This window comes from Sceloporus occidentalis, unplaced genomic scaffold (assembly GCF_023333645.1).
Source record: "Sceloporus occidentalis isolate IW3139 unplaced genomic scaffold, rSceOcc1.0.p SCAF_3, whole genome shotgun sequence".
Lineage (NCBI taxonomy): Eukaryota > Metazoa > Chordata > Lepidosauria > Squamata > Phrynosomatidae > Sceloporus > Sceloporus occidentalis.
The window spans coordinates 134,115,331-134,127,778 of record NW_028316983.1 but is presented as its reverse complement, the minus strand read 5'-3'; the positions used below and the strand labels follow the sequence as shown (position 1 = coordinate 134,127,778).

Below are 12,448 nucleotides of genomic sequence, written 5' to 3'. Positions count from 1 at the left end.
AATTTAAAGGTATAGTTATTTAAATCTGATGAATTCATTCCCATTCTACTTTCATTTATATTAAATAATAGATTTGTTGAATCAAGCTCATTAAGGTAATTGATTGAATTACACTCATTAAATTACTTAAATTACTTAAAGCGTTTAAATTAATTAAACTCATTGTACTTAAAAAGTTTTTACCATTAAAAGATGACTGGAGTCTTGCTTGCACTATTGCATTCACTGAATCTCTCACTGTATTTCTGATTGCAGGTATATGCAATTAAAGAAGCTGTGCTGTTGCCCTAGGTTCGCTGAAATGGACTATATATATATTCCTGTGCCTGGGAAGGATTCCCAGCCAACAAATATAAAGGTACCATTTAAATTGATTTTGGGTACTCATTTCCCAGCCTGTGTTTAAAAGGTCATTTCCCCCCTCTATGCCATGCTGTATTTGCTTTGTTGAACTTGCTCTGAGTACCAGTCATTGCGTTCATCTCCATCTTTTCTGATTGAGGCGCAGCTCTCCTAGCTTCTGCTCTTCTCTTTTGATCACCATCTGTAGATTCAAGATGGCACCTGGGAGCCATGATTGTGCTTGCAATATCAGCGTACCTCTTTCTTCCTTGAAAAGACTTTTCGGGTATGACTTTAAACATAATATTAGTTTTTTATTTTATCTTTTTTAGGCTTCCACATTTCTCTAACCACTTGCTCCTGGGGTGATAGAAATATTTTCTTTCATATTGTTTCTGACCCTGGTTCAGAGACACACTGCTCAATGACCAATTGAACTTATGTTCTGATTATTTTTCTCACCCTCTAAGACCTGTATGCCTGCTGTCTTGAGGAAGCCTTTTCATCCTCCGCTTGCCATTTCTTTTTCTCAGAAGGCAAGTGGGACTTCTGTTTGTCTCTGTCCCTTTCTAGTTGTTTTTGCTTTTACCTTACTAGCTCAGTCGCCATTTGAAAACCTTTCCCCTTCTATTTTGCCTAGTTAGCAAGTAATTTCTATTGAAGGTTTTTAAGTTTGAGGAAAAGAGATATAAATGTTTGGCCAGTTGGCAGGGCAGGAAAATAAAAACTGAAGAAGGAGAGAGAGAGGAAACAATGGATGAAACAGATTTAGAACTTTGGGAGCTGATGCAAGAGACTAAGACCCAGTACAGACTGCCAGAAAGCGGCAGTCTGGGGCCGATTTTAAGGCTCAGGATTGCAGAGCAACCACATGGTTCCGAGCCTCAGTGCCTGGTAGTGGTGCCATCATGACGGTCTCCTGTCTACATGGGGCCCGCCATGATGACGGCACAGCATCTGCACGTTGTAGCGCCATGCTTACATCATCAATGTGCAACAGTGCGCCAATGGCGCACATGACACCTGTCACACACAGCAAAAAGAACCCACTTTCAGCAGGTTCTTTTTGCTGGGGAGGGAGGCTGTGCAGTTTGGCTGCTGCAGCATCCCTCAGGAGGAAAAACGTGCGGCTCCAGCCTGCCCTTTCAGGGCGGTCTGTCAAGCCCAACTCACCAGTTGTGGATTGCTCCTTCAGACAGACTAAGAATATGATATAAAATAACCTAAGGTTGACTATTTTATGCAACTGAACTACCAGGCCAGCTATAATCAGAAATAATGTCAGACTCAAAGAATCACGTACTGCTTTCCTCTCCAACTCAGAGTACAAAGATGAATCCCCCCCGCCATTTCCTAGCAAAGGTCCATCTAGCAAGAGATGCTAGAGACTGGACCTGAGACCTTTTGTATGCTGAACACAAGATTGACCACAGAGTTACAGGTCTGGCCTGTAAATGAGGCAGGATATGACATTTCAATGTCAAACTCATGAATATCTATGTAAATTATTTAAATTGGTATTCTGCTCTATCCAGAAAGCCTGAGGATGATAACACTATAAATCAGGGGCAAGGGAATTCCATTCTACAGGCTGGGTTCCCTTGGGGTAATTTTCGGGGAGGAAAGCTGATGCTGTTGATGGAAGAGTCAGAGCCACCCAACATGCTCTCTCACTCAAGATTAAGAAGCTTTTCACACTAGGGAGATGCCGATGAAAAACGGGATTTAAACTAGATTCAATTTTTTTTTAAAATGGCAAATGTAGGAAGTTTATCACACATAATGACCCCCCAAGGTGAAATAACGCAAAGTTAAACCAAGTGCAAAGCAGAGCAAAATGGCAGCTTTTTACTTCTGGGAAGTTCAATACACACCAAATCCACTGGAACCCTCACAACCCAGTAGGGGAGCACAACCTGCCATCATCACACTGGCTTATTTGTATCCATGGTGCAAACTGTGAAGGAACCATGGCCAATGGGTTTAGACAGACCAACAGACAGCTCTTTGCAAACATTATCTGGGCTTTAAGGGTGTTCAGAATGCTTCTCTAACTTGGTACTTTCAAGGTGATTTTAAACTACAACATAATCCTTGACCACTGGCCCTGCCAGTCAGGGCTGATGGGAATTGTATCCCCAAACATTTAGAAGGTTGGGGAAGACTAGTTTAAAGAACAGCTACATCTTGGAAAACATCCAATGTTATGACCAAATACCCAGGACTACAAATTTTACATGCAGCCACACGGTAGCTGAAGCACACTAGCATCAGTACTTCGGGGGGGGGGGGGGGGGGGGAGCCTCCTGGCAAACCTGATTTTAAGAAACCTAAAATGCAACTGAATGAAACTTGGAAATGCATCTGAGTTTTCATTTCCTTGGTAAAAGCAATAAAGCTACAAGCCAAGATATTGGGCACTGGAGAATGAGAAAAGGGATTTCAAAAATGAGGGGTAATACAAGGGACAACAGTCAATATATAAGGGGGAAACAAATGATGTGGGGAAGAACCTTACCTTTCTTCACGGTTCTGTCCCACACAGACACGGCCTCCATGTCGAGGGCTGGGGTTACTACAGGAACGTTGGCGGACTTGAAAGCCTATTCCACAGGAGGTGCTGCAGGGAGACCACAATGTCCAGGGAGTCCATCCTCCATTCCTGTAAACAAATAACAGGAGGAAACAAAGACCCAAATTCAGTTCTTGGAAGCCATTTATAAACCATGCATTTCACTCCTGCAGTGAAGAGAGGGCAGGAAGAAGAGCGGTTGGGGAAAATATAGAATGAAAGAGAAAATAGATAAATGGTGGGTTAAGCAACCTTCACATCCAACCATTTAAAAACCACCCATACCAGTAGATTTTAAAAACCTACTAAGCAATGTTATACACATTGCCCTCTTTTGCTAGAAGGATCTGATGTACACCATCTGCTACTAAGTAACCCTGGCACTAATCTTGGAGCATCATATTTTAAAAAGTGCTAATAGAAATGCAACTGAGTTTTTAAATTGGCTTTATACATTTAGTTTTGGGTGTTTATAATCACAACCAACCAAAAGGTAGCTTGCTATATGGAAGTGCAAGATTACCCTACTTTGAGAAAGAATAAATGAAAGAAAGAAACCAGTGTTAACCTGCAGATAAGTCAACATGGGTTTACAGGGTAATTTTTTAGACCAAAATTTCTTAAATTATAGTCCAGTACTGTGGGCCTTTGGTATCTGCTGGGACTTGGTTACAGGACACCCTCCCCTCCATGGATACCAAAATCTAGGGCTGCTCAAGTCCCATTAAATACAGTGGGGTAGTAAAATGGTAGCCCTTATATAAAATGGTAAAATCAAGGTTTGCTTTTTGGAGTGTGTGTGTGTGTATTCAAACCATGGATGGTGGAATCCGTAGCTATGAAGGGCCAACTGTACATACAATAAGTTAAATTGTGCTTTTGGTTTGGCTGGATTCAGTCTTGTCCAAAACCCAATTTTTTTTTTCTCTTTTCACAATCTTCTCCTACAAGCCTTCCTGCTATATTTTGCCCCCACAGAAGAGGTTGTAGACAGGGAATATGGAGAATGGGAACAGCTTTCTCTATTACACTTATCTGAAGTATCGAAGAAAAATCAACCCCTAGAGGTGGCAAACAGCACCAAAAAACTACTATGAAAGGATATTCAAGAAAGAACAGAGGTGGAGTATGGTTCCCAGATCTCACGGTCTGGCCTCCCTTTTGCAGTCCTCAGGGCAAGAAGAAGGAATCTCAAAGTGAGAGCAATATTTTGGTTATTTTCCCCTCTCATTTTCTGTGTTCTTAAAAGCAGAAGTTACAAAGGTGTTCAAGCAGAGTTTACTAGATTTAGTAGTTTAGAGTTTATTAGATTTTTTAATTATTATTTCATACACATGCTCTGCGCAACTGTGGCTGACACTTAATGTCTCATGCCTAATAACATCACTACACTCTGTGGCATCAACAAGATGCATCCCTAAGTCTCAGAGTTGGGCTCTAAAATCTCATGGCCTGGGATGCTCCTGACTCTGCATCCCTAGGCAGAGTTAAAGAGAAGGTTGCTATATTATTGTCGGTCAATTCTGTTTGTCTACACTGCTCAGGGATTCCACCACAAGTGAAGTGGGCCTCATTCCAATACCCCCAGTCTACCAAAAGCTTTCTAAAATAGTTCAAAGTCTGTTTGACTTACCTGGAACAGTTGACAATCTCTATGCTTGGCCCATCACATTGCCGCCCCCCACACTGTGGAACTGGATTGTCACATGAACGAGTTCTGCAGAGGCAAAAACCTACACCGGAACCATCCACATGTGTGCAAGATTTCCACTCTGACCAGGTCCCAAAATGGCCATCCACAGTCAAATTCCTTGTCTGAAAACCAAAAAAGGTAGTGGAGTGGGGAATATAAACCCTAGTTAGTTTTGATATCAACAGTCATTCACTACAGAGCACAAGTGAGAGTGGGAAGTGAGAGTCCTTCAAATTGTTGTTGGACTCTCACCATTCCTCACCAATGGCTACGTTGACTAGGGCTGATAGGATCTGTAGCTGAACATCATCTGGAGAAAATTCATGACTCCAACCCTTAAAAAATCCTGACTTGCAGTAAATGAGTTATCAGTGTGCTGGATATGCTGCTGTTCCACTCCTCCCATTAGTGATTAGACTAATTTAAAATGGAAGGTTTAGCATGACATCTGAATCTGGGTGTCTGGCTTCTTGCTCCCACACTAACCACACTGTGTAAAGCAACATTTGTAAACCCCTAATTTCTGACTCTATATGACAAGCCAGGAATCCTTGTCTGGGTGACATGTTACATTTTCAATTTCTGATTAGTTTAGCTACTCCCACTTGTGTGAGGAACTGGATGGAAACAAATGGATTCAGTGCACCATAATACAGTTTATTCCAATATTCTTTGGAACTGTGTCTTAATACTGTGTTTGAACATGACTATTGACATCAGTGCTGTATTTACTAAGCAGCCAGCCCCAGTAAGTTTCATGGCATTTGTTTTCAATTAAACATGCTCAGACCTGCACTGGAAAACTACACATGAAAAATTACACAACTGATTTTCAAACAATCAGCCTGGCCTTTCCTCCAGACTATAAAAAAAAGGTGAAAGAGTTGCTTTCTGGTCTACAACTTCCTGAGAATTCTGCTAGTCAGTGTGACAAAGTAGGTTTTCCAAATTCCACTCACAACCAAGGCTGCATCTGCACTGCAGAAACAATCCACTCAACATCGCTTTAACTGCCGCGATTCCATTCTACAGTATCCTGGGACTTTTAGTTGATAGTTCTCTGACAGAGAAGGCTGAATGTCTCACAAAACTACACTTCTCAGAATTCCACAGGATTGTACCATGGCAGTTAAAGCAGTGTCAAACTTGATTATTTCTGCCATGTAGATGCAGCCTCAGTGATAGTACACCTGCTTTGAAAGTAAGAGGCCCTAAATTCTAACCACAGTGTTTCCAGCTAAACGTATCACAGGTGACAATCTACTGAAGGAACTTGGGGAGTCACTGCCAGAATAGACAATACAGGGCTAGTGTGTGGATACAATATCAGGGTAATTTCATGTGCTTCCGCATGCTAGTCTTCTTGAGTATTCAAGCTGTGGATGTCATGCTGGATTGTGCACAGAACTAAAGGCCTGAGTAAGAACATTTTTCAATACACAAAACCAATCTGCACAAATGTCTCTTACTGGGAAGGAAGGCAATCTGGCAGGTTATAAACTTTCTATTTGTGCAAGGTCGCAATGCCCCTAATCAATTAGTATGAAATATATTTAGCAATCACATCATCTGAGCAATAGGGAGAAAGGAAGCCTACATTTAATCAATTGCAATTTGAAGTTCAAAAATTTAATTACATCAACCCATATGGTTTCATTTTGCATTACTAGTTTCTGGCTGGTCTCCAGAGCCTTTAGTTGCTCAAAAAAAAATTTAAAAAATCAGGTTTGTATCACATCATATCTAGTACTCACCTATCAACAGTTCAGGCTTATTTTGTGACAACAATGGCCGATAATACTCTGGCCATGTTGTGCTGCCTCATTAAAACATAGTTTAGTATGAGGAGAACAACTTGCAGGAAGTATTGGGTTCACATTCTCTCACATGCTCTCCATCATGGCCATGAAGAAAAATTAGGAGGCTTTTGCTTTTAATTGCAATTAGTCACAGTTTAATGTGTCAACTGAAACTTAATTGTTGTTAAATGCAGTCTACATCAGTTAACTGGACTCTGTATCAATACTGCTCAGGCTATCTGATTTGGTGTACCACCAACTTTTTCTTCTAATGTGCCAGGAACCAATACCATATTAGTGTCCAGTTGCTACAACTGTTTCATTCCTGGAATCTTGCCATGGGCTACTAACCAATAGTTCACAGACCAGTACCAGTCAACAGACCATCACTTCCAGATTTGGTTCTTATTTCCCATCAAATCAGCATTAACCGTCCTAGGGCAACCCTATGAATGAGAGCACTCCAAGAGCTCCAGTGGGCTATTGTGATTGTTAAATTTATTTGCATACTGCTTTTCTCCCAAAATTGTGACTAAACGTGACTCACAATTTGAAAGGACAATACAATTAAACACATGCAAAAAGTAAACATGAAAAGAGAATTAAATTATTCACAGCATTAAAACCATTCAAACCTGTCGAGTTAAAAGAATAAAATGCAGTTTTCAAAAGATAAAAAGCTATTAAAACCAGTTCAGTTAAAACAATACAGCTCCCCCTTGCCCATTCATCAAAAACATTTTAAACGCTTGTTGGAATAAAAAGATTTTAGCTTGCCAATGGAAGGACAACATGGAGGGTACCATTCTGGCCTCTCTGAAGAGAGACTTCAGAGTCTAGGGAAAACCATTGAGAACGCTCTCTCTTATGTCCCCACAAACAATGCTTCTGATGGTGGTGGGACTGAGCCACTGCTCAGGTCTTACAAATTCAAGTCTGTAGCTTTGTTTATTGAATCCATACATCTGTAACATAGCCTTCTTCTTTTTCTACTGTCTTCCACTTGCACTTTGAGTAGCACTGGTCTATATGAAACCGCTGGGTGAGATTAATATGGGATTTGGAATAAAATGGCAACAGTACACTGAAACATCTGAATTAGGTGAGGTTGTGCATGTGCTAACACAGACTTTAGTTGGTAATCATCTGATAAACCAACTGTCTAGATTTATAAATGAGGGCGAATAAACAGAATCACAACAAGACAGAGGTCTCATAGGTAAGTGATTCTTATGTGTTCATCCTGTTCTAGACAGCAATGCAGTCCCCCTGGAAAAGCAGTACATAAGTTGAGGATACCTCAACTTATACACAGACACATGCATGTGAGTGTGTGTGCATGCATGTGCATGACTACCTATGGTGACAACTGGTGTGGAAGGCTCGCCCTTCCTGCACTGAAGGTAAAGGAGGGCCCAACTGAGTGTCACCCCTCCTCTGGGGTGTCACTTGCTATGGCTCTCACCCCTGCACCCTCCCAATGACACCACTGTTTATGTCTGTGTATGATTTTTATTTATTAAAATTTTACATAAAACATAGTTGTCAAGGGGATTTAAAAGACCAGAGAATTAAAACTAGTTACAAAATTAGGTATAAACCACCAATCCTTACATAGTATGTCTTAAGACATCCTTAGTTATTCTGTAATACCATAGTATCATCTTCTCTAGTACTGAACAAATTTCTCTGAAGATACTAGCCACAGATGCTGGTGAAACGTCAGGAAGAAAAAATGTTCTAGAACATGGCCATATAGCCCGAAAAACCAACCAAAAAAAATCAATTTATCCCATTGTTCCTAAATAAAATAGCATTTTAAAAAGAATTTGGTCCTCCCAAATGTTTCTTGTAAAAAGAAATCTTATGAATTAATGCTCTGGCCTAAATCCAATGTAATGCTGACATAGTGAAAATCCCCAGCAGTATGGTTATAATATAATAATAATAATAATAAATTGTTTATTTATAGCCATCCCAATCACAAGGAATCCGGGCTGGTTACAGCAATAAAAGTTGAGGTGAACTGTACCAAGATGCAAGAGGCTGCACAACCAAATAGTATTGGATATCACTCTTGCATTCAATCTAAAAATGTGCAAACCCTAGCAGAATGAGCCTTGTGCCAGCACAATGACATTAGCACAATGATATTATCAGATACAGATCTCTGTGCAAAATATTAATTCTCCCATTTTTGCAAAGATGTTACCATCTGGATTGTTCCAATTTGTTTGCTATTAATATTCAGACCAGAGTTAACATATCTGCAAACCACCTTTGGTTCCTAGGCACAAACAGGTCATTTAATCTATCCAATAATCATTTGATTAATGAGCAATCTTATTTACATTGCTTTTCTTATAGTCTGAATCTTTGAATGCTCCCCTAGTTAAACTTGTCTCTGATTTAAGATCTTCAAGAAAGACTCTCCATCAGTAAAATGTGAAAACAGAGAAGAGAGTCCTTTCTGTTGTGGCACAAATTTTAATTGTGAATAATTCTCCCCTTGGAAGTATTACCGGCATCAACAGTATGTGCTTTCTGGATGCTTAGCTAAAACCTACTGATTTGCCAAACAGTTCAAATAGATTTATGAAGCTGGGTAGTGTAGTTGGATGTGGTTTTATTAGGATTTTAATAGCATTTATTGCACTTTTGTGAAGCACCCTGGTACCAATATATAAATATTTAAAAGCAATACCGTACATAAATAGCTCATAATTTGATGTAGATGTATGGTTTTAAACAAACCATAGTTAAAGCTAACTACTATTTGTTGAGTTCAAATGACATAACATGCAGTTAAGCTAACCTGGGAGCAAATTACCTCTCCTATGATAGATGGGGAAAGATTGTGCAAGCCAAAGGCTCATCATGACTCATTCACTCCACACTAAACTATGGTTTAGCATGATGTCTGAATGTGTTTTCCATGTATGAAACCTTGGGGCCCATTGGTTATAGGAAGCAGGGCTCAGAGGATTGTAGCTCCACTTTTGAGTACCAGGAGCAGTGACACCATACACTTGACCCCCCCCCCCTCAAAAAAAATCCACCTGAATTTAGCTGGAGAGGAAATGAATTTTCTCAAGAATAACATATTGTTATAAGCTTTCCTCTTTCATCATTTAAATATTTCAGGATGCCTTGGTTTTGTATGGACAAGATAGCAGCTCCTCATGGAGATGAGAAATAACAGAAATTGCATATATCTATGTATACACATATAAATATATTGTATAGGCCAACAGTCACCTACCCTTTTGAACTCCCTATACTCAGGAACTGTCAGGGGTATAGTTATGGGGGGAAGAGCAAACTGAAGGCATTGCTAGAAATATACTAAGATTTCTTCCCCCCCCCCCCCCGCCAAAAAAAAAATTCCTTCAGATTTCTGACCTTAAATTAAAACTTCAGTTGGGCATTTAGGAATGAAGTTTAGGTATCTAAAAAAAAGTTATCAGATGAATTCAAACATGGCAACTATGAGTTCGAAATGTGAATGACTTTCAGTGCCTTACTCTCTGCAATGATAGAAATTTAAGGATTAATTTGGAGGCAAAATTCCTATTTGGGGGGCAATGCCCTCATTTTGCCTCTCCACATCTCATAGTTCCAACTCCGGGACAGCCATGAGGAGGGCCTGTACTTCAACATTTACCACTACACCTCTGGTTCTCACAGAATAGGAAACAGGTTACTTCTTGTAAAACAAGAAAAGCTCTTTGCACAATCTCTTTTTCCTACAATTGTCTGAAGCAGAACAGGTTAAATCATTAAAGTTCATAATCCAGGATTCCAGACTAAAGGGACTTCCCAGCTTTAAAAAAAAGAAAAGAAAACAAGAAAGAAATTATATCTGCACACATTTTCCATTACACATATTGGATGTTTTCCTCTTCGGAAAGGGGTCCAATATACTCAGGACTCATTACAAGCAACTGGAGCTACTGGATCAGGGCCATCATGTGCCCAAATCTTATTACCAGCTGTCTCACATACCAGCTGTCTTTAGGCAGAGGCAGCCAGGGTTCATCAAGCCATTCAACACCCAGAGCAGCTGTGCTATATGTAGCAATCTGCAGTTACTATGATTGTGTATCAAAAGGTCGGTTTCCTGCTGCCACCAACATTACCTTAGATTCTTGAGAGAGAGAAAAGTGCTTCATTTCTCTGCTTTGCCATTCAGTTCAAACATCGAGGCCAAAAAGAAATTGAAGTAGAAATGCAATGCATCAAATGAAAAACATGGTCTTAAATACAAAAAGCTTGCTGAGGGAGGCAAAAGTGGTTTCCATACTTATGCTTGGTCTTAGACACAGACCCTTCAGAATTTCTTCACCTATGATGACTCTGGTGGGATCACTAATGATATGATTTCATTGTACAGATGGGACTGATCACCAGTACAAGATACCATACTATTTTTATTAGAAAACAAAAAGCAGCATTTCATACCCACACAGAATAAAACCTTCAAAAAGGTTACAATGTAAAGTGAGAGGGGGAAGAATTATACTAGTCAAACCTTAAAAAACCCATCTGGCAGCTCATCAGTGTCTATGGCCTCTGAAGAGGAACCGGCCTCAATATATGCCTCTCTCTCCTTTCTCCAATATTGTGCTGAGGTTTGCAACAAGTGGAGACTCACTTTGATGTTACAAAGCCTAGAGCCTAGAGAAACACTGAACTCCAGAAGTAATGGACTATACTTTTCATGATCCCTTACTACTGGCCACCATAGATAGTTAATAGGAAGTACAGCCAAACCATCCAAATGGCTAAAGGTTCTCAGAGAAATTCCCTCAGAAATCTGTGGTTTTAAGCAAACCACAGTTAAGATTAACTAGACTTTGCTGGCCTAGTTGTCCAAGGAACAAAGATGAAAAGTTTGTCTTGTTCAGACAAGCAGCAATTGCTGAACTACCAGCAAAGTAGACTCCTCTCACCACTGCACTGCTGGATGAGACAATGATATGGAGATTCAGAGTTGTCTACTGATTCCACAATGGCAGTCACAGTCCAAAGCACTGCAGAAAGTGACAGAGAGTGAGAGTTGTTTCCATCATCAAGGCAACAAGCCACCTTTGCTAAGTCCCTTGGGTGCTCAAAGGAAAAGAAGGGAGGAAGGGATATGTATAGTTTAGATTTCTCTGTTAAAGGGGCATGAGAGTAACAGGCTGAGATCAGAGAGGAGCCAGGGGTGGAGGCCAGATGTTGGAGAATATTATTTATATGGTCTACTTTCAGTTAACCCCATTTTAAAAAAACAACTGAGAAAACCACAGAGGATCTAAAGGCTGCAAACCCTCTTGATCAGGGGTCTTTGGAGTATAGGGCACCTCTTTGTGACACCTCTCTCCTTCTCCAAGTTCCCCAGCATATGCAAAATTCTTGTGGGGAGGGAGCAGCCCAGTCACCAGCAACTACAAATGACTACTGTCTAGGAAGCTAAATCAAATTTTCAGATCCCAGCAACACAAATTTCATTAGAAAGCTGCAGAACTCAGAAGGCAGTTCAGATCCAGAAGGATCATCCAGCAGGATTCTTCCTATGTTCTTGATTTCTCCTGTTTCATTTTATTGTCCATGTCTGTCTTCCAAATCCATCAGATCTTTCCTTTCACCTACTTTGTTTCAATCCATGCAACCTCCTTGTTCTCTTAGTCAGTTTAGCATTCCTATTAGCATCCTCTCCCCACATTTGTTGGAAACATGCAACATCTCTGAGACTAGTTTTTTTTAAAGATTCTAACTACCAGGAACATTGTCTACTGTATCACCTCACATTTCTTCCTTTCTCCCTTCTGTTTCTAGATGTGACTTTCCCTGCCTAGTCTTCAAACTTAGATCACCTCCTGCTAGCAGTTCACAAACTCTTCTGCCCCAAGCCCTGTATAAGATTTTCCCAGCCAGACCGATCCTCCATTTCTTTTGCAACAGCAGCTACTGTAAATATTCTACAGCTGCAACGACCAGATTTCATTCTGATATATAAATATATATACAAGACTGAAGGTGGATAAACATAATGACTCA

The 12,448-nt window shown here is 40.2% G+C and overlaps 1 protein-coding gene across 4 annotated transcripts in view; it reads right to left on the bottom strand.

The window, feature by feature from the left end:
- SEMA5A (semaphorin 5A) overlaps positions 1–12,448 on the bottom strand; it is a 166,618-nt gene that overhangs the window by 35,250 nt on the left and 118,920 nt on the right. For all 4 annotated transcript variants that reach the window (XM_089516372.1, XM_089516375.1, XM_089516373.1 and 1 more), the window contains exons 13-14: positions 4,548–4,729; positions 2,861–3,004 (exon numbers count right to left, since the gene is read on the bottom strand). In XM_089516372.1, the coding sequence (XP_089372498.1) occupies positions 2,861–3,004; positions 4,548–4,729 (326 nt within the window). The remainder of the gene's footprint in view (positions 1–2,860; positions 3,005–4,547; positions 4,730–12,448) is intronic.